The 24,832-nt window shown below is 57.8% G+C and overlaps 2 protein-coding genes across 3 annotated transcripts; both read right to left on the bottom strand.

The window, feature by feature from the left end:
- Positions 1-364: 364 nt before the first annotated feature.
- ADCY4 (adenylate cyclase 4) lies at positions 365-19,072 on the bottom strand. Its single transcript, XM_075531541.1, has 26 exons — positions 18,634-19,072; positions 17,079-17,276; positions 16,783-16,944; positions 15,893-16,042; positions 15,105-15,253; positions 14,909-15,020; positions 14,216-14,343; positions 13,932-14,090; positions 13,581-13,713; positions 13,178-13,348; positions 10,285-10,331; positions 10,066-10,152; positions 9,792-9,861; positions 9,394-9,491; positions 8,349-8,433; positions 8,122-8,259; positions 7,426-7,540; positions 7,336-7,343; positions 7,057-7,241; positions 6,775-6,859; positions 6,217-6,375; positions 3,839-3,985; positions 3,517-3,624; positions 3,291-3,405; positions 2,829-2,953; positions 365-2,749 (listed from the first exon to the last, which is right to left on the bottom strand). The coding sequence occupies exons 1-26, from the start codon at positions 18,790-18,792 to the stop codon at positions 2,597-2,599; spliced, it is 3,246 nt and encodes a 1,081-aa protein (XP_075387656.1). The 5' UTR covers positions 18,793-19,072; the 3' UTR covers positions 365-2,596.
- A 1,064-nt stretch (positions 19,073-20,136) lies between these two features.
- RIPK3 (receptor interacting serine/threonine kinase 3) lies at positions 20,137-24,540 on the bottom strand. 2 transcript variants are annotated; one of them, XM_075531629.1, is made up of 10 exons: positions 24,356-24,540; positions 24,059-24,211; positions 23,609-23,915; positions 23,091-23,236; positions 22,953-22,999; positions 22,549-22,716; positions 22,387-22,454; positions 21,840-22,193; positions 21,636-21,696; positions 20,137-21,119 (listed from the first exon to the last, which is right to left on the bottom strand). In XM_075531629.1, exons 1-10 carry the CDS (start codon positions 24,373-24,375, stop codon positions 20,965-20,967), a joined length of 1,479 nt encoding a protein of 492 aa, XP_075387744.1. In that variant the 5' UTR covers positions 24,376-24,540; the 3' UTR covers positions 20,137-20,964. The 2 variants fall into 2 exon arrangements, with proteins under 2 accessions (XP_075387744.1, XP_075387745.1); XM_075531630.1 differs by having other exon boundaries at positions 20,141-21,119; positions 24,059-24,199.
- Positions 24,541-24,832: the final 292 nt, after the last annotated feature.

Genomic DNA, 24,832 nt, shown 5'->3' with positions numbered 1-24,832 from the left:
CCACCAGTCTTTAGATCTTTAGATTAGTTGTCAAACTGCACCACCTGCCTCAAAGATGGGGCCCAAAGGGGGGCAGAGAAATCATCCCAGCTCCCCTCAGGAGGTAACCGAGGTAGCTAGCCTGCTAGCTTAGAAACATTCAGGTCGACCTATTCCTGAGGGCAGGACGATGCAAGCATTGGGAAGAGGCACACGGTGGTGGTGACTCGAAGCCACTAGCCCCTCCATGAGAGGAAGGCGAGGCTGTCTGCTTCCATCACTACTTAGCACCTCAGTGAAACTAAGCTCCATTCTAGTTTGTCCTGTGGGGGAGCGCTCATTCAGAATGAAATCGCAGGCAGTGGGTCTTTTTATTTTATCTTGTTTTGTTTACAGACAAAGGAACTCCGGTGAGGCTGGGAGTGGGTAAGAGCTGGACTGCTAACTGAAAGGTTGGTGTTTCGAATCCACTCGTGGTTCTGCTGGAGGAAGACGAGGCTGTAGGCTTCTATAAAGACGGATGGCCTCAGACATTTAGCAAGACATAGGGACAGGGGGCTGTCCCTCCCATGCCACCAAAGGACCCCATAAAGGAGGTTGGAAGGAAATCAGGCGACCATTAGATACCTGTGAAGACCCCTAAATGGAGCGTGTTCATACTCAAGCCCCCAGCCAGGTGGGAGGTGCAGCTGGGAACTCCAAACTAGGCTTGGGCCCATGACCTCACCCAGGTGGGCTCAACCCAGCCAATGGGGTCAACCAATACCATCAACCACGCCTCCCCAGCCTGAGGCTTGAAGTAGCCTCATGGGAAGGCAGCTCTCTTTTACCTTACCAGTGGCAAGTCGGAGGGTGAGGTCTCCTCCCCCCTCCCCCCAGGGCGCACAAACGCCCACTCCAGGCTGACTTAGGGCCACAGACTCTCCCCGCCCTTGGCTCTGCGATCTGACTCTCCTGTGCCCGCTAGCAGCCTCTGGCCCCAGTTCTGCATGTTTGGGTGCATTGTTCCACGAGGTTGCTCCGTCCAGGTGTGAACCTCAGCGAAACTTCTGCACAGCTTGGCACGCTTCCCAGAAATAGCGTGTACCCTTTTGAGACTGTAAAACTGGAAACTTCTGTCCTTCATAAGACTCCACTTGGATTATGGCTTTGGGTGGAATTCTCAAATCGTTAAACGCCAAGAACTGAGGTATTATCCACTCCAGAAACCTTACAAAACCTATACAGTAGGTTCTGTTCAGTCCCACAGGGCTGATACGAGTCAGGGCCAGCTTGATGATGGTGGGTGTAAGACTCCCAGGGAAGCCAACCTTGGAGGACCTCTTGTGTGGCCTTAGCCCTCCAGACTCCCTGACTCAGGCCCTTCTGAGAAAACTCATGACATCATCCACCCGGAAGCCTACGAGAGATTTTTGATAATGTGACTTCCCAACTTCCTGCCAATAAGCTTCATCCTTTCACCAGGAGACCATCTAGGGCAGCGGTTCTCAACCTTCCTAAGGTCGTGACCCTTTAATACAGTTCCTCATGTTGTGATGACCCCCCCAACCATAACATTGTTTTTGTTGCTACTTCATCACTGTATTTTTGCTACTGTTATGAATCGGGTGACCCCTCTGAAAGGGTGGTTCAAGCCCCAAAGGGGTCGCGACCCACAGGTTGAGAACTGCCGATCTAGGGAATCTCCATCCTTTTCTTCCCTCCTAGAATTCATATGTCAACATTCCAGCACGCACCATGGCACAGGGTGGCCTTTTGTGCTCCTGGTACCCCCCCCCCCCCAGGAAGGAAAGAATCCCAGAGTGAGAGGAATTGAGGCCTTATTTGGTAGGGTTGACTGATGTTTTCGAGCGCTTCAGTCCGGTTCTGCTCAAACACCATTTTAGGAAGATGGAAGTGGCCACGGAACCCATAGTTTTGAAACCTCTCCAAAAGACTAACCAGGGAAGCAAGCCCCCAAATTCCATGGGCAACAGCTAGGAAGACCTGGGTGTGCCTAGGCAGCTCTTGGACTCCAAATTATGGGCAGGTGGGAATAAGCCATCAAAGTTTCAAGGCCCTGGTGATGCTGTGCAGAAGGAAGTAGGGGTAGAGGGCATCTGATCATGGGGCACCCCCAAGTTGTCTACAAGTACCATCAGAAAGCGTGGCGGGCCGTCTGAGAAGAGCTGAAACTGGGAGGGACCTAGTGGATTGCTTCGTAGGCGTGTGACTCCTTTGCCTGCGAGGCACATAATAGGTGCTTATTTAGTGTTAGTTGAACAAACCAGGGTCACATGGTATTTCCCTGGATATCCCTTCCGATGCTTGTGAGCAGGTGACAGGAAAGGACAAGTCCTTGCTTCGGATCATGCGATTCAAGCTCCTTCTGCTTCCAAGGTGCACACTGTACTGGAATCTGGTTGGTAAGTGGGCAGGAAGTCGGAGGCAGTCACCTTCCTCAGTTTGCAAACAGAATACCCACTTGCAACACCCCCAGGCTCACCCAGGCTCGCGCCTGCACGTTCCCACAGAGAAGCAGTCAGTTTGGCAAGAAAGGAAAAGGCTCTACCCAAAGCTCCTGGCAGCAGTCAGCTCCCAGAAACGCCGAGTCTCCTTGTTGGGGGTCTCGGGAGACTCAGCTTAGGGTGGCTGAGGGGGGTCCGGTGCGTGTCAAGTCTGTGTTCAGGAAGTAGGTGCAAAGCTGCCCTTTGCCTTTGACTTTGATGATGCCCCGTCGATAGCAGGGGTAGCCCAGGGACTGCAGGGCCCGAGCCGTCTCCTCAGTCACCTGCAATTGGAAGGGGATTGGTGTGGGGTGACCCTGCCTCGTCCTACCACCTCCCATGCCTCCAGGGTGGCCCCCTCACTTGGATCTTGCCCAGGACGCCTGTACTCTCCATGCGACTGGCCACATTCACCGTGTTGCCCCAGATGTCATATTGTGGCTTTTGGGCTCCAATGACACCTGCCACCACTGGTCCATGGTTTAACCCTGATTAAGGGGGGAGGCAAAGTGGGGAACTTGATGGAGGGAAACTTGGAGGGAGGAGGGGGAAGGGGAAGCTCAAGGGCCTGGAGAGGAGAAGGCCCGGAGAGTCTTAGAGAAGAGGGGAGGTCTCCGGCCCGAGGAGTCTGGTTTAGGGACAGGGTGCAGTTGCCTTATAGCTCCCAACCCACCCCACTGGGGAGATTCAGAAGGGAGGAGGAGAAGGGCCAGGGAGTGGTGTCCCAGGGATGCCCTGGGGCAGCTCACAAAAGACCTGGTGGGGGAAGAGCCTGAGAGGAGGAGGAAGTGCTAGATGCCCACAGCCAGGGAGGTGGGCCCTCACCCACACGCAGGCGGAAGTTGTTGAAAGAATGCTTGTTGATGACATCCAATTTAGACCCCAGAGCCACGGCAAATTCCACCATGGTGCCAAGGTGACTGCAGCTTCGCTCGGCATCCTGGCAGAGGGCGGCCCACCGGGATGGGCCAAGGAGGGAACAGGAATAAGTCCCACGTATGGGCCCATCCACCAGTGTCCGAGGTTGCAGGTGAGGAAGGGGGGTTCGTACCTGCTGTGCGTCCTGGCCGGCAGCGGCATTTAACCCTGTGGCTGCCATGTAGCTGCTGCCGATGGTTTTGATTTTCTCCACTCCACTGAACTTGGGCTTGGAGAGCAGCTGTGACGGGAAGAGGTCGTGTCTCCATTCTCTCTAAGCTCTGGGCTTCTCCCTCCCACTAGCCCAGCCCCAGGATCTGGGGAGGGATCGAGTGTGCAGTCTCGGCAGGGGAGGGAGTGTTAGTGGTAGGGTAGGAGGGGGTGACCAGAGTAGAGGAGGAAAAGCTGGGAAGGGGAAGAAGATTGGCCTCGCAGCTGCCAGGGCGGGCAGTCACCTCATCAAAGTCGGCGATGATCTCATTGAGCAGGCGAAGGCATTCCAGCCCCTCGTGGTTGATGATGGATTCCGAGTAAAACTCCTTGAAGTCCGGGACTGAGGCGAAGAGGACACACACACACTCGTAGGACTGGTGGTAGAGGTCCTGGAGAAGGTGGGAGGGAGTGGGGGGAGGGTGAGCACCATCTTCTTATTCCCCATTCTAGGTTTGCACGGGACCTTCCCATTGCGTCCACATTCCTAGCCCTTCAGTTGAAGGGGGATCTGGAAAGAGGGACAGGAGCCAGGCCAGCTTCGGATTTGGGAGTCAAAGAGGGCTGTCATTATGTTTTCTAAGAGAGGCAAGGGAGACAGGAAGATCTGTTGGTGCAATACACGTTCACAAAGGTCAAGGTCTATATCCTACTTGGGCGAGTGGCACCTGGGGTCTTAGGGGCTCACGAGCAGCCATCGAATGTGGGACCGTTAGTTTCTCCCAGTCTGGAGGAAGAAGAGTGATTAAAAAAACATAGGAAGACATATGGAAACAATCAGTCCAATGGACGAACGAAACACCCAAACCTTAGTCTCCACAGCCCTAAGACCCGAAGAACTAGATGGTGCCCAGCTACCCTTCCCGATGGTTCTGGATCACAGGAGCAGGTCCCAGACAGAGTAGGAAAACCATGCGAACCCCAACTCAAAATTGTAAAAGAAATAAGACTTACTGGTCAGAACGGGATGGGAGGAAGCCCTGAGACTATGGCCCTGAGTCAGCCGTTAGGTCTAGAGTTGAACTTACCCTTGTGGTAGAATGATTACCAGTCATGGTTTTTAAAAAAGGCAGCAGCATTTACTCAATGGCAAAGCTCAAGGGCTTAGGGAAGGAGGCGGGACAGAAACCGCAAACACGGAGAAAGCGGAATAGATGAGCATGCATTGAGAGACAAAATGGGTAGGGATTATAAAATGTCAGAGTGATGGTCTACTTAGTGGTAAACCTTCACTTAATGCTCAATTAAAAAAATTAAAAATAATAAAAGAGAACAACGTTTGGGGTCAGGATCACCTCCCGGCTGAAGGCAGGGCATCACGTCTAGAAGCGGGAATCACCTGGAAACGGTATGTCCTGGCTTCTTCCTGAGAGGTGTTGAGTCAGTCACAAGCGTGCACAACTCGGAAGAGAAAACAAAGCCGCGATTGGGAAAACAAGGCTAAGAAGGCAAAGACAGAATCGGGTCTGAGGTTTGTGGACAAAGGAGGCTGGCCCTTCATGCTGGCCCTGAGATTTCTAGCAGCCAGTGTGAAGAGAGAAACAGGATCGGTCAGAAGATGTGCGGTGTCTAGACGAGAGGAGGCTGGGTGAAGCAGAGTACTTCTGACCCGGAGAGTGAAGAGCTGGTGGTGGGAGGTCCCTCCGTGAAGGCGGCCCTCCCTGTGCGCCAGGACTGCATCCAGAGCAGAGGAGGTGGGTGGGCCGGTGGGCTAAAGAAGAAAGTGCCCACACTGGTGCCTTCCCGATGGTCCAACGATAGAGGGACTCGGGAGGCTCCAGAGCAGCCCTGGCGGTCCAGTGGTGTGGGGCTGCTAACTGCAAGGTCCGGCAGTTTGAAACCACCTGCTGCTCCACGGGAGAAAGATGGGGCTTTCTGGTCTTGCACAAAGCTACCGGCTCGGAAATTCACAGGGGCAGTTCTACCTCACCCTGCAAAGTGCCTACAGGGTCGCCGTGAGGCAGCCTGGGCGCGATGGCCGTGCTCCTTTTTCGTTATGTTTGAGAGCAGCATTCAGGAGTCTGGTGGCACAACGGCTAAGAGTTCGGCTGTAATCACAAGGTCAGCACTTGGAGCCCACCTGGGGCTTCCTGGGAGAAGAGGCCGAGTCTGCCCCTGGAGAGGTGACAGCCCAGGAAACCTTCTGGGGGCAGTTCTCTCTTCCTGGAGTGCGCTCTGAGTCAGAATCGACTTGTTGATGCACAAAAGCAGAGGAGCGTCACCCAGACTTTCTGCATCTGCTCTGTCCAACCTGGTGGCCACTAGCTCCCCCAGCGCGGCTATTGTGACTAAGGGACTGAATCGTTCATGAACTTCAAATGAAAGCGTAGACGCCTAGTGGCTGCCCTGTTGGAAGGGCTTAGAGGCATGGCTGGGCAGCAAACTTCTCCCGACACTTGATTCAGCTTCTGAGAGGGTTAGGGGCTGAACGTTGGAAGAGACATTCCTGCCGTGCAGTAGAACTTGAACTACAGATACACACAGACAGAGCCCGCACTGGGAGAAAACGCAGGCATCTGGCGCGGACAAGAGCCTGCGAGGTTGCCCCCCAGGGAGGATGGATTTCCTTTTACAGCTAGTCCTTCCAATGACCGGGGGCTCAGAGTCAGGGGCCTGCGGTCACCTCGTTGCGCCGGTTTTGGCCAATGAACTGGGGGGCCACGTGTGCGGGGAGCACGTTCTCCAGGAGCAGGCGGGTCAGGTTCTCCATCGTCTCTGTCTCTTCCCGCTCCTGCCTCAGCTTCTTCTTCCACAGGAAATCCAGGCGGCAGTAGTACTCATTCTGCGGGTGTGTGGGAGGGGTCACCCGGGGTCATGGGGCCACACAGTGCAGGGGAAGTCAAAGCTCCTGAGTGTCCCTGCCCGCCACCTTCCCCAAACAGAAATAGATTTAAGCTGCAAGGATCTCTGGGAGAGACCCAGCTACCCTTGAAAGGAGATTGAAACCCGACTGGGGGGAATGGGGGAGATTTTGCTTTCAGCGAGGGTTTCAGCAGATTGGAGGGTGGAGAGGAGGGGAGGATACTCCTGCTGGGTACGGAAGGGGAAACTGAAGGAGCCCTTGGATGTTCCCAGCGGCCACACCACTTGAACCGAACCCCAAAGATCTAGGACTAAGAGAGCGACCAAGCCACAGATAGGGGGATCCCTGCCTCCCATTCACAGGGGCCGAGGGACTCACCTGCCGAGCTAGGACAAGCAGGGTGAAGAAGAAGAGGAAGAAGGAGATGGCTCCCATCAGTTTGGGCTCCTTCAGCACTCCCGGCCTGAGGGAGCCTCCGGTCAGGGCTGTGGTTCACCCTGCCCCACTCCTGCCTGCCCCCTCCCTGCCTCCACTGCCCCACTGGGTCCGGAGCCTCCCTCTCCTTTTCCTGGTGGGTGGTCCAGGCCCATGAGGTGAGGTGAGGTCAAAGCTCTGCTCTCTCCCCAGGGCCTGGGCACCTTGGCCAGCAGTCCTGCACACCTGGAATCCCAGGGGCCCCTCTGGAGGCGGGCGACGAGGCAGTCGGACAGCCAGGCGTGGGAGTGCAGGAAGACGGAGCAGGAGGCCACCAGCCACAGCAGGAGCAGCAGCAGCTTCAGCTCGAAGCTCATGTGTAGAAAGAGGGAGCAGGAGAGGAAGCCCAACAGACAGCAGTGCACAGAGTACTGTAGGGCCAGGCAGGGGGTCAGGAGTGGGGCAGAGGCCTCCCGGTCCTCCCCTCCCATGTCCATCCGAAGCTCAGGCGTGTCAGACACACACCGGAGTGACTGAAGTCGGTTCCAATCCACAGCGAGGGGATTTCAACTAAGGAGGAGTCTGGGTGAAGGAGGTCCGGGCTGTAGGGAGCACTCACCGGGATGCTGATGAGAGGCAGGGACCCAGGGAGCTCCCAGGAGAGGTTGAAAGCCATGGAGGACACATTGGTGGCTTGGAAAGGGCAGCTGGGCGATGCTGGTAAGAAGAACTGCAGAGGAGACGAATGAGGCACTGAGGGGTGTAAGGGGCCTTGCACTGGGTCTCAACTGACCCAGGGATGAGTCAGGACCAAAGGGGTGGCCTCTGCTATTTGCGGTTGATGCAGGGCCTGTGGGTGGGCATTTTGGGTGTCGAGGGTGCTACTCTGGCCTGAGTCTCTTGCCAGCCACTCACCCTCTCCAGGCCTCAGCTTCCTATGGCTGAGGGTGGGCGTAGGGTGGGTATGATGCCCATCCCTAAGGTGCCTTCCAGGGACACAATTCTAGGGCTTTATTATTCTGCACTCTAGACAATCCATCAACTGTCACTCTAAGATCATAGTCAGCAGGCTAAGGGAAGAAGACCTGCTACCGAGGACACACCCCACCACTGACTCTGCCAGGGAGGGAGGCTGGGGTGACTGCACGTCTTCTCTCTACTTCTTCAACACCCACTGCAGCCCCACCTCCACTCCCCCAGCCTTCCTCCCACCGCTCTGAGCTCTGAGCTACGCACCCCTCTCAGCCCCCAGCAAGTCCAACACAGCCTCCCGGGGCTGAATGGAGTCCCTGCCCCTGCCCCGACCCTCACCAGGCTGCTCATAGCCATGAGGAAGACCAGGAGGATGGTGGCGGTGCCCAGGGCGACTCGCAGGCCTGGCCGGGTGACCACCAGGCCCGACAGCACAGGCAGCCAGTGCAGCATCTTGGGGCCTTTCAGAACACACCTCTGTGGAGGGAGCACAGCGGTCCGCCATCACAGGGCCCCCTCCAGGCCTGGGCCCCACCTTGCCACTTCCATCCCCAAGACCAGCTCACCGTCAGGTGCTCCGAGAAGCAGATGAAGAGGAGGAGGAGGAAGAGGAGGAAGGTGACGCTATAGGTGATGGCCAGCGCCGGGGGCCTGTAGGGAAAGAAGAGTGAGAGGCAGCCAAGCATTAGGCGAGGCTCTCTGGGTGCTGTGAGGGTGCCTTGCGGGCCGGTTGGGAGATAAGGTGGGGGGGTGGTCCTGGGAGGGGTCCCCATTGGCTGCTAAGACATCACGTTCTGATGCATTTGGGAAAGCCAATGGGCCTAGGGCAGTGCTGGCATGGGGACAAGTATTGGAGGAAGACAGGGACCTACAAGAGTGGCTGCATCTCGCCAATCATCCGGGCCTTGAGGGCAAAGCTGTTTAAACTCTTCAACGCAGGCTGAGTCTTAACATGTCCCTAGGGTGGCCTAGGGCTGGGTTTCAGCTGACCTCAGGGTGTGAACTGACTTCAGAAATGTTATAATTGAAAGACACGCACACGTGAAAGCGCTAGGGCTTTGTACAAAGTCCACAGGACGTATGATGTTAACGAGGGTCTTGACTCTCACTGGCCTCCCGAACACACATTTCCTCTGTGCAGTGGTGTCGCTGAGGAGGTGCAGGGGTGCAGACGGTACCGGGCGGTAGGCACAGAGGGCGTGACACCAAAAGGAAGGTACCATGCTGCCGTAGAAATATCACACGCACACACACACACACACACACACAAGAAATCTCTCCCAGTAGCTAGCTACAAGTACAGAAACACTTTTGGGTAAGCCTGGCTTATATGTATCATTCTACCTAGAAGGCTGAAAGCCGAGACCTGTAAGACAGGCTAAAACCACTGCTGTGGGCTTCAGAGACTACAACTGTTTGTGGGTGAAGAAAGCCCTGTCTTTCCCCAGGCGCGGCTGGTGGTTTTGAACTGCTGACCCAGGGGCGACAATGCTGCCTCTGTGGGTGCTTCCCGAGATGGGAAGGGGAGGGGGAGGTGCGAGTGGTGGGTCAGGGAGAGGAAGCTGATGGGGCACATGGAGCAGGGTCTTCCTTGGGTGGGGGGTGTCTCACCTGTTTGTCACCAGCATCTGGATGATGAAGTTGGAGAGGAAGATCGTGAAGGTGCAGGCTGCATAGTATTTGAAGGCAGGGAGAGCAGAGAGCCGGTACTGGAAGTGGGAGTGCCCGGTGGAGCCAGCGAATCAAGGAGTCAATCCCAGACAAGAGCGGGTCCCAGCTTCCCTCCAAGTTCAGTTCCACGCAGTCCCTACCTGTTCCCCAAAGAGCTACCCCCTCCTCATTCCACAGAGTGGCCCTCCTTTGAGAGGACAAGTACAGCCCCTCACCCCCCTAGATAACAAACTGAGCAGAGCCGTGTAGGGGAGGTGGGGTCCCGGGGCCTGACTCCGACCAGGGGCTCAGGGAGGAAGGTTGGCACCCCCTCAGGCACCCCCACACTGCTTGCTCACCTCCTTCTCCATTTCCTTCTCCCTGAAGTACAGCGTCAGTGGGTTGAAGTCCTTTGACTGCTTCCACTGTCTGGCATGCATTGGGGAGGGTCAGCACCGGAGAGGAGTGGGCAGGGCAGAGAGAGGGCAGGGGGCGAGGTCGGGCGAGTTGGTGCCTGGCTCAGAACAGGGAAGCCCTCACTGCCCCCCAGGTGAACAGAGCATCACCTGCCCGCTGGCCAGGGACTCCAGAGCCTTGATTCCTCCCTCCCCCCGCCCCCCGTGCTTTTCATACTTCTGCGAGTTGAGCTGCTCGATGACCTGGAAGAACTTGGCGTCCCCGGTGTCTAGCTCAGCGTCTAAGCCTCGGGGGGTACGGCTCCTGCACAGGGAAGGCCAGCCTGTCACTACTGAGACCCTCAGAAGCATCTGGGTAAGGCGGCAGGAACAGTCAGTCGGTCCCCCAGTCGTTCACCCAGACAGCCCCACCGCCAAGGTGCTCCGGCCTCCTCACCGGTCCAGGCTCCACTGCTGGCTGAAGGAAGCCAGGGCCTTCTCCTGCTAAGAAAGCACAGGGGCGGGGGGTGGGGGGGTGGGGGGAGAGGGGAAGGCGGGGGAGGGCAGGTGATGGACAGGGGGAGGGGGGATAAGGGGAGACCGTGAGTGTCCCAGAGCCAGTCGAGTTGAGACAGATGGGGGGCCGGACTGCATGGTCCTACCCACAATGGTGGCATTTGGCCCAGCTGTGTCCCCTGTCTCGATGACTTCTCCTCCCTGTCCACCAAATGCCACTTCCCTGGAAGAGGGGCTCCAAACCTTACTCCTCCTTCAAGGGGCCTCCTGACTTCTTAAGACTCCCCGGGGATCTTTCTATGTTTTGATTTTCTGAATGTTGCTCCCCCGAGCTGGGCAGCTGTTTATCTTCTATCCGTGGAGTGGATCTCCATTTTCTGAGATTCAATTTCTCTGAAGACCCTCCCACCCACCTCCCTGGGCCAATATACATGTTTTTCTTCGGAGGCAGGGAATTTACTGCTCCCTCTGGATGCCAAAATGTTCTCGTTGGGAGACACAGACTGGGGGCCGTTGGTGACACCCCTTGGGCGGTGCGGAAAGGTGGCCCGGAGATTACCAAGCATGATGAGGCAGGGGAAAGAGGAAGAGGAAGAGAGAGCTACTTGCTCTGCTGAGGGAGGTGCACAGTGGAAGCTGAGCGACCAAATACAGAAGGCGAGGAGGGTGAGGAGGGCAGAGGAGGGGGCCCTGAGGGTGCCCCCCCACCCAGAAGGAGAAGCAGGATGGCTGGATTCCTTTGCTCCCCTCAGCTATGTAAACGAAGCAGGGTGGCAATTCCACTCCGTACCTGCCCCCAGGCATATACAAAAGGGAGGGAGACCATGCATCCTCTGCTCTAGGTGTGGGGTCTGTGTAGTTTATCTAACTCCCCACAACAGCCTCCTCTCTCCCCCCAGGGCCTAGACGTTATTTCGCGAGGAAATCCTCCAGGTTTGGTCTTCTCAACACCTAGCCCAGAGCTCGCACATGAAAGTGTTCATCAATAGCATCTAGCAGCACAAACACTGTCCCCACCCCAGGTCCCGCCCCCTGTGTGGTGAGCAAGATACTAGTAACCACTTATGAGTGGTTACTGGGCAGGCGGGGCAGGGGTGGGGCGCATGGGGAGCGATTGCTCAGAGGTGCTGTTTCCACAAAGCTGATGGGGAAATCTGGAGACAGATGTGGGGTGGTCCCACAGGGTGAATGTCCTCAGGGGTCACTGAATTGTGCACGGACAAAGGGTGGGAGGGGGAGGGGAGTTTTGTTACCACTATTTCACCATGATCAGAAAAAACAAAGCAGGAAAACAACAAAAGGAACAAGAGTCCAGTCTATCGCTGCTGCTGCTGCTCCGACTTCCAACAGCCATCCAGCCCCTGGGACTTTCAGGGGTGGGGGCAGGGGCTCAGGCATTCACAGCTGACAGCTCACGGAGAGGTTGGTGGTGCGGCCTGCCCGAGGCTTCCCAGAAGAAAGGCCTCTGGGTCTGCCTCCACCGAGAAGACACCCCGGAACCCCCCGTGGGACAGTCCAACTCGCTGATAGCCAAGGTCCCGAGAGTCCAGGGCTTGTTCGGTGGCAGCAAACAGAGAAGGGACCAAGAAGCGAACGTCCTGGTTCCTTTGGACAGGGCGTTCCTGCCCTGCACCCCCAGGCTGCCTAGTTGGCATGCCAGTGGAGTGGGGGCGTGGGTCTCACGTGGGCTTGGGGGACCCTTGTACGAAGGGGGTTGCATCCCACAGTCCTTGGGCTGCTAGCAAGCCCTGTGCTGCACCCCATTCCCTCTAGAGACCTCATCCTGCCTTCCTGCTGGGTGAGAGGAGGAGGCAGAAGGTCAGGTGTTCCCCTGTAGAGGGGATTCTGGGAAGATGAGCAGAGAACTGGCTGGGAAAGGCAAACAGGTTTTTGGGAAGGACAGGCCAGTGGAGGGACACAAGCTGAGGAGATGGGAGCCTAATTGTGGTGCAGGTCTTCAGAGACATGACTGGGTGCTTGCACGAAGGGGTCTGTCAGCTAGTTGCTGAGCGTCAGTCTGAAGAGCCAGCCAGTGGGGGAGATTCAGGGTCCCCCACCAGCCATGAGTCACTGATTACTTGAAGGTGCTGTACGTAGAATCAGCCGCTGCCATCAATCACTGCCATCCAGGCAATCCCGACAGTAGATCTGCTCCTGTGAGTTTCTGAGACCAACTTTCTATGGGAGTAGAGAGCCTCATCTTTCTCCCTTGGAGCTGGCTGGTGGTTTCAAACTGCTGACCTTGAGGTTAGCAGCCCAATGCATAACCACTACACCAACAGGGCTCCTGGAATCTTCACCTAGACCAGAGGTAATCATCCCTCCCTGCCCTGCCCAGCCTGTTGAAGGTGACTTCCTCTTTTTTCAAGGCCATCTGTGATTTCTCCTGTCAACTCATATATCCTGTCGCCATGTACACGTGCTGGGGAACAGGTGCAACAACTGATTTGAAGGGGAGAGCGTACAGCCAGCAGGAGGTGAGCTGAACAGCCCTGGGTCTTGGTAGGAATGGAGTCTCCCCAGTCAGGAGGAAGTGGATGGACCACCTTTGCAGGATCAGGAGAAGTGATGTCTGGGAATTGGTGGACAAGGCCTCACTCTGAGGTGAGCTCAAAGGGCAGAGAGCTTTGAGCTTTCTTCAGTGGGGAGGAGGGTAGATGACCAGGAAGGGTCTGGACCCAGGGACTGGGTGATCAGATGGTGCTTCACTGTGGGATGTCAAGGCTCATCAAGTGGCTTACCAGGGGCAGGGGGAGAATTGGGGAGACAGAGACTGAGGCCCAAGGACACACTGGCGGTGGGCTTGTGTGTATGTCGACCAGCGGTGCACCTACCAGGAGCGGAGTGGAGGTGGACACTGGGCTGTCTATATGGCTCAGGTGGGCAAACGGCTTGGCTGCGCCCCAGGACTCCAGGTAGCGGGTCATTAGCAGCGACGGACGCATCTTGGGCCCCTTCAGGGAGGACAACAGCCCTCCAGCCGGGCCCTTCTCGTCCTCCTTGGCCTGGGTGGGGGAAGGGGTGTTAAAGGGCAGAGAGTAAAGACCACCGATGCTTCTTCATCCCCCCCTTGCCACGCCCTTTGAGCTTTGTCTCCCAGCCCCCCTTCCCACCCAATTAGGTCTCAGGAATGAAACGTTTGGCTGAGGAGAAGGGCCGGGCCTGCTGACTGGAGGGGTGGGTGTGGGGGGTAGGTTGGGTGAACCAGCCAGCCACGGATCTAGGTTGGGCTTGTACCCGGGGGTCGATGACCAGGTAGGTAGGCTCCCCGAGCTCCCGAAGGTATGGGTCCCGGGGCTCCATGGCTGCGTCCTCCACCGCATAGGCGCCTGCCAGCAGGGCCAGCGTGGCCCGCGTGATGTGTACGCGCCTGGAAGGAGGAGGCGTTGGGGTCAGCAGGGAGGACCCCCTGCGCTCTCCTTTCTCTCCCAGATCATTCCCAGAGTTGACACAGAGCCCTTGAGCTGCAGGTGATGCTCGTCGGCCCCAGCATCCCGGAGCGTGCCCCACGTGGTAGTGGGGAGAGTGTGGCAATGCGTGGAAGGCCTGCATGGTCTCCTAGGGCAGGTGCCAGGGGCCTGGCCTTACCCTGGCACACCACCTGCCTCCATGTGGTTGGCGAGGGTAACGTCGTGGGACCAGACGTCATACTGCCACTTCTGCAAGCCAATGACTCCACAGAGCACACTCCCTGAGTGCACCCCCACGCGCATGTTGATGTCCACGCCGGTGGCAGCCCGAAGCTTCCTGAACAGGGGGTCAGGGGAGACAGTTTCTACCTTCCGCATCCCCTCCTTACCACACATCACCCTCTCCCAAGGAAGACTTCTGACAGCCTGCCTGCCCCTTCCCCACATCCATCCTGAGCTGACCTGATGGCCCGGCACATGTCCAGGCCCATGCGCACACAGTTGATGGCATGGTCTGGCAGAGAGAGGGGCAGCCCGGAGACACAGTAGTAACAATCTCCCAGGATCTTGATCCGCATGCATTCATGCTCCTGGGGGTGAGAAGGCGCCCACTCAGAAGCCAGAGACGGCAAGAGGGAGCTGGGGAGAGCTGGGGTTGTGATGGAAGTGTGGAGAAGTAGTTCAGGTGTAGGGCTTCCCTAAACTTGCTGTGGAACTGGCCGAGGTCTCCCATGGGGGTGCCTTTCTCAGAAGCGTTCCCCAAGGTTTGGGATGTCTGAGGCTCTACCGAGCTTGTCTCCAGACTTGGGAACACAGAAATAGCCTCAGGATGGAGGTCACTGGAGGGGTTCAAGGTTAGGTGGCTGAGGGACACCCCTGGGGTCGGAGCAGGTGACTGAGCACAGCTGTCCCTTGGCGAGGTCTCCCAGGGTTAAAGCATCTAACAATGGCTCCAGTCTGGGTTGTAGTGTTTGGAGACGCAGATGTTGTGTATCTGAGGGTATCGTGGAGCATGGGGGGAGCTGATGAGAGGCCTCTCCCGGAGAGCTCTGAAGTGGCACTGGGGTCTCCTGAGGCAGGCATTTCTCTTGGAAGGGGCGTTCCAGGGTGGGAGTGTCTGCCAGCCCCTGGGTGGGGAACGAGGCCCCTTCTGACCTTGGCGATCTGGTCGAACTTGCCAAAGAGCTCATTGAGCATGAGCACCAGCTCCTTGGGAGAGCACTCGCTGGCCAGCCGGGTGAAGCCCACGATGTCTGCATACAGCACGCTGGGGGAGCGAGCACAGCCCACATCACCGGGGGAGGGGCGCTGAGCCCACTGGTCCCCCCTTGCCACCCATCGCTCCTCATACCTGACTCCCTGGTGCCTCTTGACATAGAGGCTGTGGAAGTTGTTGGTGCTCTCGGGCCGGGACCCCTGCCCAGCCTGCAGCCTCGCCATGATCTCGGCCTTCATCTCCCGAGCCAGGTAGGCAGGAAGGATAGACAAGAGGAGGTGCTCCTGGGAGAGGGGCCGATGAGTGCCAATCCTTCTGCAGTCCATCTCCAGGAAGGAGCCCAGCCCCAACCATTTCTCCAAAGAGCCCCCACATGGCCCCACCCCCAACAGGTGCCTCCCCGACATACTTCCACGGGTCCTCCCTGAAGCACATAACTGGGTCCCAGGACCCCATCTGCACTCATCTCTAGGGACTGTACTCCCAGCACAGCTGGCCAAATTAGAATCACATCTCACTTAGTATCATAATATTCAAAAGCTTTCCTCTCTCTCTCACTGCGATGGAGCTGAGATGCCGACTCACTGCAGCCTATAGGACAGGGCAGAACTGCCCCTGTGAGTTTCTGAGTCAATAACTCTCGATGGGATTAAAAAGTCCAGTCCTGCGGGGCAGCAGGTGGTTTAGAACTGCTGACCTTTCAGATCACTGCCAAAAGCTTAACCATTATATCACCAGGACTCTGGAGCGTTCTTACAAGAACCTATCTGTTTGAGTCTCATAATAATAACCTTCCGACTTGGCTCATTTTGCAAGGGAAGGTCAAGTGGCTTGTCCAAAGTCAGTCAGCTTGGGAAGCTAGTCCGTGTGCGTGCTTGCTTGACTTAAACACCTCCCTCGTCATAACCATGCGGCCTGCTGACCTGGTGCTTCTTCTCCGTGTCCAGCCTCCGGCGTGAATGCAGGGAACTGAGTGCCTCTCGGAACGTGGCACGCAGGGCACGCTCCATCAGTGCCTTGTGGTACACTCCCACCACGTTCCCGCACAGGAAGAGCACCGCGTTTGCCGCCAGCTGTGGGTGAGACCAGGGTGGGGGGTTGGGGCGGAGTCTATGTGAGGTTGGTGGCGAAGATGGCTGGGAAGCACCAGGCTCCACAGTTAGGGACCTAGCTACTGTGGGACAAGCCTCGGCCATAGTGTGAGCTCCTTAGGGTACTCCATTCCCTTTGCTTCCAACCCTTGCTTGGCTGCTGCACCAGCCGGAATGACCCGGCATTGTAGAAACCTTTGCATGTGTAAAAACCTGTGCTGGCCTACCACCTTTCCAACATCACCCTGTGTCTCATAAAACGACTCACGCTCGCGTTTGACATCCTCCCAACTTCTGCAAGGTCAGAAGTTGGAAACCACTAGCCACTCCTCAGAGAAACTAAAAGGGTGGGTGGGTGGGACTCTCTAGACCCATAAAGTATTACAGTTTCGGAAACTCTCAAGGGCAGTTCTACCTTGTCCTGTAGGGTCAGTCTTGAATGGATGGCTGTGAGTTTTGTTTTGTTTTGGGTTGAGCGAAGCTTCCGTCATCCTTTATCTGTCATCCTTATTCACCGATTTGTCACCCAGAGTCCCTGTGTCTAGAGCCCTTATCTAGTGGCAGCACTGCCCCCACCTGGCATGCTCAGGACCTACATGCCCTTGTACTGTACCCCGTGCCCAGTATTGGGCCCACCTTGAGAATAACAGCTCTCGGCCAGTCCACATTTGGAGAGCCAAGCAGGTCGCAGCCTGTTTCCGGGGCTTGCCCTGTGTGCTCACCTGGGGCAGCAGCGCAGGTCGATGTTTGGGCTGCGGCCCAAGGTACAGCCCCAGCACAAGCAGGTGCGACCCTGAGGAGGCCAGGCCCGCGATAGCAGCATCCCGCATGCCCAGGGGCAACATGGCGTATACAGTGAAGATGACGAAGAGGAAGAAGGGCACCTGGAGGGGCAAGAGTTGCAGGAAACAGCAAGCTGAGGAGAAGCTGCTGAAACCCTGGGCGCCAGTTCCAAGCCCCTGTCCAACCCAGCCCCCGACCCCCACGCCCACCCCTGCCCAGCAGTCACCCTTCTCACCTGGTCCCAGGCACTGACCGTGCCCCCGGTGAAGAGGAAGCTGTGGCCCAGCGCGAGCAGCGCGGCCCACACCAGGCCGGACAAAGGACGAGTCCAGCGCTGAAGTCGCTGCTCCCGGGAAGCCAGTCCCAGCAGCAGCGAGAAGCCGCCCAAAGCGCACAGCACAGTGGCCAGGAATCCCGGGTCGGAAGCCAGCTCCTGGAAGGAGAGCTCCTGTTAGGCAAAGGCTGGATGGGGAGCTAGAGGTGCTCGTCAGAGGTAAAGGGGGACCTAGGTAAGAGCCGGCAGCCACCCCCTCCATCCAGTTCTCAAAAGTGCCTCAAATCCAAGACTGGAAAGGGCCCAGGCATCTCTGCGTGTCATTCATATTGTGAAACTGCTAGTCCTCTGTTTGTAGTCACAGGTTCAAACCATCCAACCTACTACTCCACTTTGCCTGCACCATGGCGCCTGAGCGTGGGACACCGGCCCAAGACCTGGTCACCTGTGAATCCATGGCCTCTCAGAGCATCGTTTTTCAGCTCTCAAATAGGAACCATAGCACACACCAGCGTCCCTGAATTGAGTGGAAGATCCTAGTTCACAGAAGGCATTTCTCACTCATTCATCGCGACTCCTAGCGACTCCACAGGACAGCGTAGAACGTGCCCGCGGGGCTTTCCGAGACTGGAAACCTTTCCGAGAGCAGAAAGTCTCATCGAGTTCCTGCAGAGTGGCTGGTAGATTTGAACTGCTGACCTTGCGGTTAGCAGCCCAAACCGTATCCCACGTACTTTCCGGCTAACTTGTTGGCTCAATTCCCGAGCCCGGCAGGGGGAGCTCGGAGCCCGCCGGGCCCAGCGCCTCCCTGCCCAGCTCCGCCTGCGCTCTGGCCACCTGCCCCACCTCTGGGATAAGCTCCCCGCCGCGCTCCTTGCGCTCGGTCTCCGCCTCGTCCGTCCGGAACGTTGGGCGGGACCAGCCAAGACCGGCGCTCCCAGCGGGGTTTTCACCTTTCCTCCGAGGAGAACCGGAGCAAGACATTGGCCAAAATTGATCTGCAGACCCCCTGTCGTTACCCTGTCCTCCGAGCAAGCCCCGCCCCCAGCAGAAACTGCCAATTATTCAAGGATGAAATGAGAGTGAGGTGGAGGTGCCTCGGGGTCTGTGGGTACCACTGACCTACCGGCCCTAGGAGGGAGAGAAAACCAGGAAATGAATTCCCCCGGGGCCTGTGTGGAATTTCCACCCCCCATGGAAAACGGGAAAATCCGGTGTTGGATTTCTTTTAGTACCAAGACGCTCCGCAAGGTCTGCGGCAAGCGTCCCGGGCGTAGCGACCTCTCTGCGCGGACTCGGAGGCGGTGGCGCACAGAGGTGGAGCGACTTGCCTCGGGCCGTCACCGTAGGTTTGCAGTAAGATCGAGAGCGCAGAGGGACAATGACGACAGCAGAAAAACGCACGAGGAAACCGCATCCCTCTTGCCTGCCCCCAGCCCCCGAAAATGCTCCCTAGGTGACGACCCTCGGTGCACCCGCCGCGGAGAGACCCGCCGTGGATAAAAGCCCCGCTCACCCTGCCGCTGGCCCAGGCGACGGCGAGCAGCGCCAGCAGCGCGCCCAGCACGATGCCCAGCAGCAGCAGCAGCAGCGGGTACTGCTGGCTCAGGCTGTAGTAGGTCTCGTAGAAGAGGTCTTCGCTGGGGGGCGGCCGAGGACTGAAGAGGCGGCCCATGGTCCCCGCTGTCCCGGGCCGGGGCGCCGAGTTAGCGCCCGCCGTCGGCCCCGGCCGCTCCCTCGTTGGGTCTCAGCCCTGGGCAGCGCGCGCCCCCAACCTCGAGGCCAGCCCGGCTGCCCTGTGGCCCTCCCCGCGGCCTCGCAGGCCTCTCCCGGTGCCGATGGGGGGCCTGGCCGAGTGTCTCCGCCACGGTCCTCAAACCCCGACTGCGGAGGGGCGCTGGCCAGGGCCTCATCGCCGGGAGCGCGGACTTGGGAGGGCTGCGGAGGAGCCCGGGTGGTCCTCTCCCCGGGACTCACGGCCGCGCCGTCGCCGCGCACCGAGGACTCAGCCCGGCTGGGAGCGAGCCCGGGGGCGGTGGCTGTGGAGGCTGCGACTTCAGTGGCTCTGCGCCCTGGGCGACAAGCGCTTCCCTCCCGGCGCCGAGGCCCCCTCCCACTTCCCAGACAGCACAGCCCGGCCCCTTTCCGTGCCCCAGGCGACTCCCCTGCCTTCCTCCCCGGCTCGGATTGTCTCCTAAAACCGCCACCTCCCCCCTGCGGCTTGCTCAGGGGAAGGGAATGGGGACCGTGGGAGATAGGGAGGTGGGGGAAGAGACGCGGAAACTCCAAAACGCAAAGCCATCAAGGCAGTTCTGACTCATAGTGACCCTATAGGACAGCGTAACTGCCCCTGTGGGTTTCTAGGACAGCGTAACTGCCCCTGTGGGTTTCTGAAATGGTTACTCTCCGGGGACTGGCAAGCCTCCTCTTTCTCTCGCGGAGCAGCTGGTGGTTTCCAACTGCTGACCTCGAGGTCAGCCGCCCAATGCATAACCACAGCGCCCGCCACAGGTTTCTGGGAAAGAGAATGGAGGAAGTACGCAAAGCAGTAGGAAGCTTGAAGGAGCCGGTAGCACGCAGGTCAGTTGCTAAAGGTGGGGACTTGGGCTCACTCTCTCTGCTCTGTGGGAGAAATATATGGTAGTTTTCGTAAAGATTTACAGCCTTGCAAAACTTTACCGGGGCAAGTCTCTGTCCTGTTAAAAACAGAAAACAAAAAATCACCACCACCACAAACAAAAAAAGCAAGACAACTCCTGGCTCTCAAAGTCGATTCCAACTCAGTGACCCACAGGTTGCGGGTTTCTGAGATGGTAACTCTTTATGGAAGTAGAAAGTCTCATCTTTCTTCCTCCTGGGGGGTGGGGTGGGGGGGCTGGTGATTTCTGCAGATGTTTCTGATGGTAGCCCATGTGACTATGAATGAGATTCAACTTGATGGCAGAAGTTTGGGGTTTGGGACTCTTGGACATGGAAGGACTGGGGGGAAGGCTGGAACCAAGAGCGACCAAGGCAGGAAGGGAGGGCAAGTCCTGGAGGTTGAGATGTCACTTGGGGGTGGAGGGGTCAGATAAGGCTGGGGATTGCGCATTCTCTCCCCTCTGCTCAGCGCTGTGGCCTGTGAATTGTCGAAGTTCCTGCGCTCCCCATGCGGGGGACCCAAGTGACCCTCACAAGGACTGTCACACCTGGGAAGCTATATGCATGTGAGGGTGTGTGATGGCACCAGCGGGCTTCAAAAAGTTCAAGGGGAAATTCCAAACAACCGTTTTCCCATTGTTAAGGACCACCGTACCAAGGCTGAGTGTACCGGGCGGGTTTCGGATTCGCTAATTCCCATGGAGCCCACCATCCCCATTGTCTTTGAAGCCCAGAAGAAAAGGGGTGGGACCTCGGGGTACACAGCCTCCATCCCCAGCTTAGGTTTAGGGTGGGATGACGGTCCCCAGGCTCCAGAGGAAGTGCTCCGCCCTGTGATTAGAGCGGCCTGGGGAGCCAGGCCTCCGGGATTCCTTCCTGCCCGCCGTCTGGTCCCTGACCTTGTGTGCCACACCACTGCCCGTTCCCAGCCCCCAGCGTCCTGGTTTCCGGTCTGGGCGAGGTCAGAGTGCCTCCTGGTCCAGGCCCACCACCACTGTCTGTCCCCGCCTCCGGTGGGCGCCTTGGACTCCAACTTCACGCTTTGGCTAAAACTTCACATTTATTGACGGAGCAGCAGCCACAGTTAGCTGGCTGGCCGGTCAGTTCTCCGAGAAAGTCACCCCTACGCTTGCTGCCTCAACAGTACGGGGTAGATGGTGCCGCGGTACGGCTCACACTGTGTCTGCACAGTGTCCCAGTCCGGCCGTCAGCTTCTCTGGGACCACGGTTTGGAACCTACTCCGGGGGGGATTGTGCCAGCCGCTGGACTCTGCGTGGGCTGGCCAGGTCTGCATTGTATGTTCATGTAGTTATTGTTTCCAATCTGCACATCTTGGCACCCATGTAGAACAAAAGACTGTCCTAAAAGAGAAATTAGGAGATATTAGGAGAAGCAGCGGCACCTCGTGTTCACTCTGGGGAAATGCAAGCATGGGGTCTGACCCAGCTAGTGGCCGAGTCAGAGTGCCCATGACCTTCCCCTTCAGGCAGCCCCTCTAGAATTGGGGTCTGCAGAAGCTTAAGAAAAGTGGTAACAGACATTCAAAACAACGAAGTGGTAACAGCCTCTTCCATTCAGAGGCCCTCTGGGCTGACGTAGCCACAAGGGAACTTGGACTGGGGTGGGGGACTTCGATGGCCTTCAAGCGCTGGTGCTGGAAAAAATCAGAAGGCTCAGGGACAAATCCAGATTTTGCTATTTGATCTCAGTGGGACCCTCTCCAGTGGGCATCGGAATCCTCATTCATTAAAGGAAGGGGTTGAGAGAGTAATTACTGCTTCCACCCCCACCCTCACGACCCAAGATATTTGGACCTACAGGTCTCCAAGAAGCAGCTGGAGGAAGGATTGAGCAGGAGAAAGGTGGAGGGTGGGTACCTGGTACTGGATTTGGTCCTGAGATCCCGTGGGGGCTGTTCTTGTCAGTTCTCTCAGTCTCCTGCGAATTCAGAGCTCTCAGGACCCCTCTCCAGGGGGTCGGTTCCTGAATGACTCACCCCATCAGCCCCCAATTTTTCACTGGAAAATGAATAGGATTCACAGGACACTCCAGCCCATCCCTCAATCTCACCAATGACTCACCCAACTCCCTGGGCTCCCACGACCTGTGGGCCAAGCTGGGATGGGGTTGGGCATCTGCCTTCTGAGAGGTAAGGGCTCTGGGGTTTGGGAAGGCTGGGCAGTGGAATTTGGAGATGCTTCTGCAATCTTGGTACCCGTAGCCGGCTCTCCACGTGACCAGACCTTCTCAGCAAGGCTCACGCTCTTCTTTGGAAGACAGCCGGAGCTCTCCTCCAGGTGGAGACTGCTTAGGTTCTCAGAGACCGTGGAATAATCCCCAGAGCATAGGCCATCCCTTTCTTCCCCTCTTGGACCTGGCTCTGGGGAAGAGCTCCCTATGTCAGGTTCCCTGTGTTCTGAAAGAAACTTCTTCACCTGCAGGAACCAGAGGAGCCTGGAGTTAACGAGTGAGTTGCCTCTAGGGCTATATCTACTGCCTGGCAACTTGAGAGTTGGTGGTGGTGGTGGGGGCAGATGGGTAAGGTATAAAGGAGTAAGCGGGGAGTCATTGGGTGGCAAAGGGAGCCATGGCGTGCCCTCCCTGACCCTCTCCTGGGTTGGGGTTCACCTCAGAGACAGCAGGATCCACTGTTTCCTCAACCAGTGCAAAGATATCACCGATTTTTGATCTGCAATCTGGAGGGACAGCAGAGCGGGTTGCAGGTGAGCCAAATGTTGTTCTAAGACAGACCCAGCTCTGCCCCAGCTGCCTGCCGAATGATCAACTCACTCTGAAAGGAAGGCCTGTCCGCAGGCTGATGGCTCCAACAATTCTCTAACAATTCCTTCAACTTTTCCAAGCACGGAGTGTTGGGCCCAGGCTCCGGCAGCTCCGTCAAAGAGGGCCGGTTTTGATTCACACTAACGGACACCGGCAGCAGGGATGGACAGACCACCACTTGGCAGGCAGCAGGGGCAGGGAGGGGGGAGCAGGAGAAAAGAGAAGGCCTTTAGGATCAGAGAAGAAATGTGCTCCCACCTCAAAAGGGGCAGGGGGTGTGGTTGAAACTGAAGAGGGGTGGGAGTAGGTCCCTCTGAGATAAGCAGGAAGGGGAGGGCTTGGAAGCTTGTGTTTTGTGGGAGAAGGACACCCACCCAGGGTTTCAGAATGCCCACACCTGTCTAGAGTTTTACCTTCGGCCTCTCTTCCAGCCAGCACAGCCCACATCAGGATTCCAAAGCTGCAGAGAGGAAAACCCGAGGTACCCCATGGGCCAGGCACCCCTTGGACGAGTCAGAGAGGCGAGCGCACAGGTATAGCTGGTGTCATACCTGTAGACATCGCTCTCCTTGGAGGGTTTCTGGTTTATATCAGCCAACAATTCTGGGGCCAAGTAGTGTAGGGTGCCCCCGGGCTCACTGACACTTCTCCCAGACAGTGAGCCCCTCTGAAACTCTGCCAAGCCGAAATCTGCCAGCTGCAAGGGAAAAAAGAAGGGGTCAGGGCATGCAGAACTTTGGGCCCAGCAGGTAGAGCCCCAGCCCTATTACAAATAGGTGAGATGGAGCAGAGGAAGGGTAGGATGTGCGGCTTCCTTGCGATAGAGTTCAGAGGCCCGTCTAGGTTGTCCTGGGCTCTCTGGAAGACCTGAGCTGTGGAATTGATGGTGGTGGGTGAAGGTTTTAATCTCCTGGTGGGGAAGGGGCTGACGCTTCTGAATGGGTCTTGGCCCTCGCAGAGTTCTGTGTCCAGAGGGAGAGGTGGAGGGTATCCGGCAGGAGCAGGCAGGACCCGAGTCCAGTGGGGGTGGAGTGGTCCTGTGACAGGCCTGAGGCATAAGTGGGCTGACCTTGACGTGCAGCTCTTGGTCCAGCAGGACGTTGGACGGCTTGAGGTCCCTGTGCAGCAGTTCCTTGCTGTGCAGGTAGCACATCCCAAGCGTGATCTCGTGAAGCAGGCGGCACAGGAGTGGCCAGGGCCGAGGGCACCCGGGCTGCAACAGCCTGGACAGGGAGCCGTTCTTCATGAAGGCCGTCACCAAAGCCGGTCCCGACACGTTGTCCCACTCCAGTTCACCAGGAATGACTCCTAACAGGAGCAGCACGTACTGGCTTCGCAGCTTTGTCATGACCTCCACCTCGGAGGAGATCGATTTTCTACAAGCCAGGAGAGGGCTGCGGAGTCAGGCAGGGGTCCTGCACAGACCCCTGCTGCCCCTAGCCACGCCCATCCCCCCACCCCCCAGGCGGCTGGGGTGGGTGGGGTCCAGGACTCACAGCAGGTTCTCGGGATCACTCACCTGGTCACGATCTTGACCGCTACATCGAAGCCCCACTTCCTATGATGCGCCCGGAACACAGTGCCGAACCCGCCTTGACCCACAATCCTCGGCTTCTCCAAGTCCACGATGGACACCAGGAGCTCGTCGTGGTCCATCGGCCTGAAAGAGGCGCTGCGTCCACCAGCCCACCATGGCCCCAGGGCCCAGCCGCTCCTTCCCGCCTGGCCGGCGCTCTCCCCTGTCCGCGCGCCCGCGCGCCCGCCCGCCCGCCCGGGGGGAGCCCGCTCCGGATCAGGCTCTGCACGCCCCACTCACCCTAACTTGGAGGAAGACATGGCGCGGGAAGGTTGCGAGAAGCTTCTGGAAGTGTCGATCCGCTCGGACGGGGTGACTTCTTCGGGCGGGGGTGTGGGGGGGACTCGCGTGAATACCTAGACCTGACAAGGATTCTAAGGAGCGGATTTGCACACACTTCCTCCTCCCGGGCGGGGCGGGGCTGGAAGCCGAGGCACGGGGCACTGCGTCTTCTAATTGGAGCTTGCGTTGAATGGGGTTTCTTCCGGAGCTCCCATTTGCCTGCCTGGTGCCGGCTCAGGGTCACTGGGTCCTTAGGGTGTCAGGAAAGGAGCCCTCGCCTTCCAGGAACCCACAATCGGCTTCCTGCAGCCTCTGAGGCCGTGGGGCTTTCTGATCCCTGGTTGAACCCTGGAGGTGGAGCGGGGTGAACTGTCAAGGCAGCAGTTTGGGGTAGAGGGGGCTCCTTAGGAGAAAGTACGGTGGGTTTGGGGTTTG

Source organism: Tenrec ecaudatus, chromosome 14 (assembly GCF_050624435.1).
Source record: "Tenrec ecaudatus isolate mTenEca1 chromosome 14, mTenEca1.hap1, whole genome shotgun sequence".
Taxonomy (NCBI): Eukaryota; Metazoa; Chordata; class Mammalia; order Afrosoricida; family Tenrecidae; genus Tenrec; species Tenrec ecaudatus.
The sequence above is the reverse complement of the archived record's forward strand: the minus strand, read 5'-3'. Positions and strand labels throughout refer to the sequence as shown.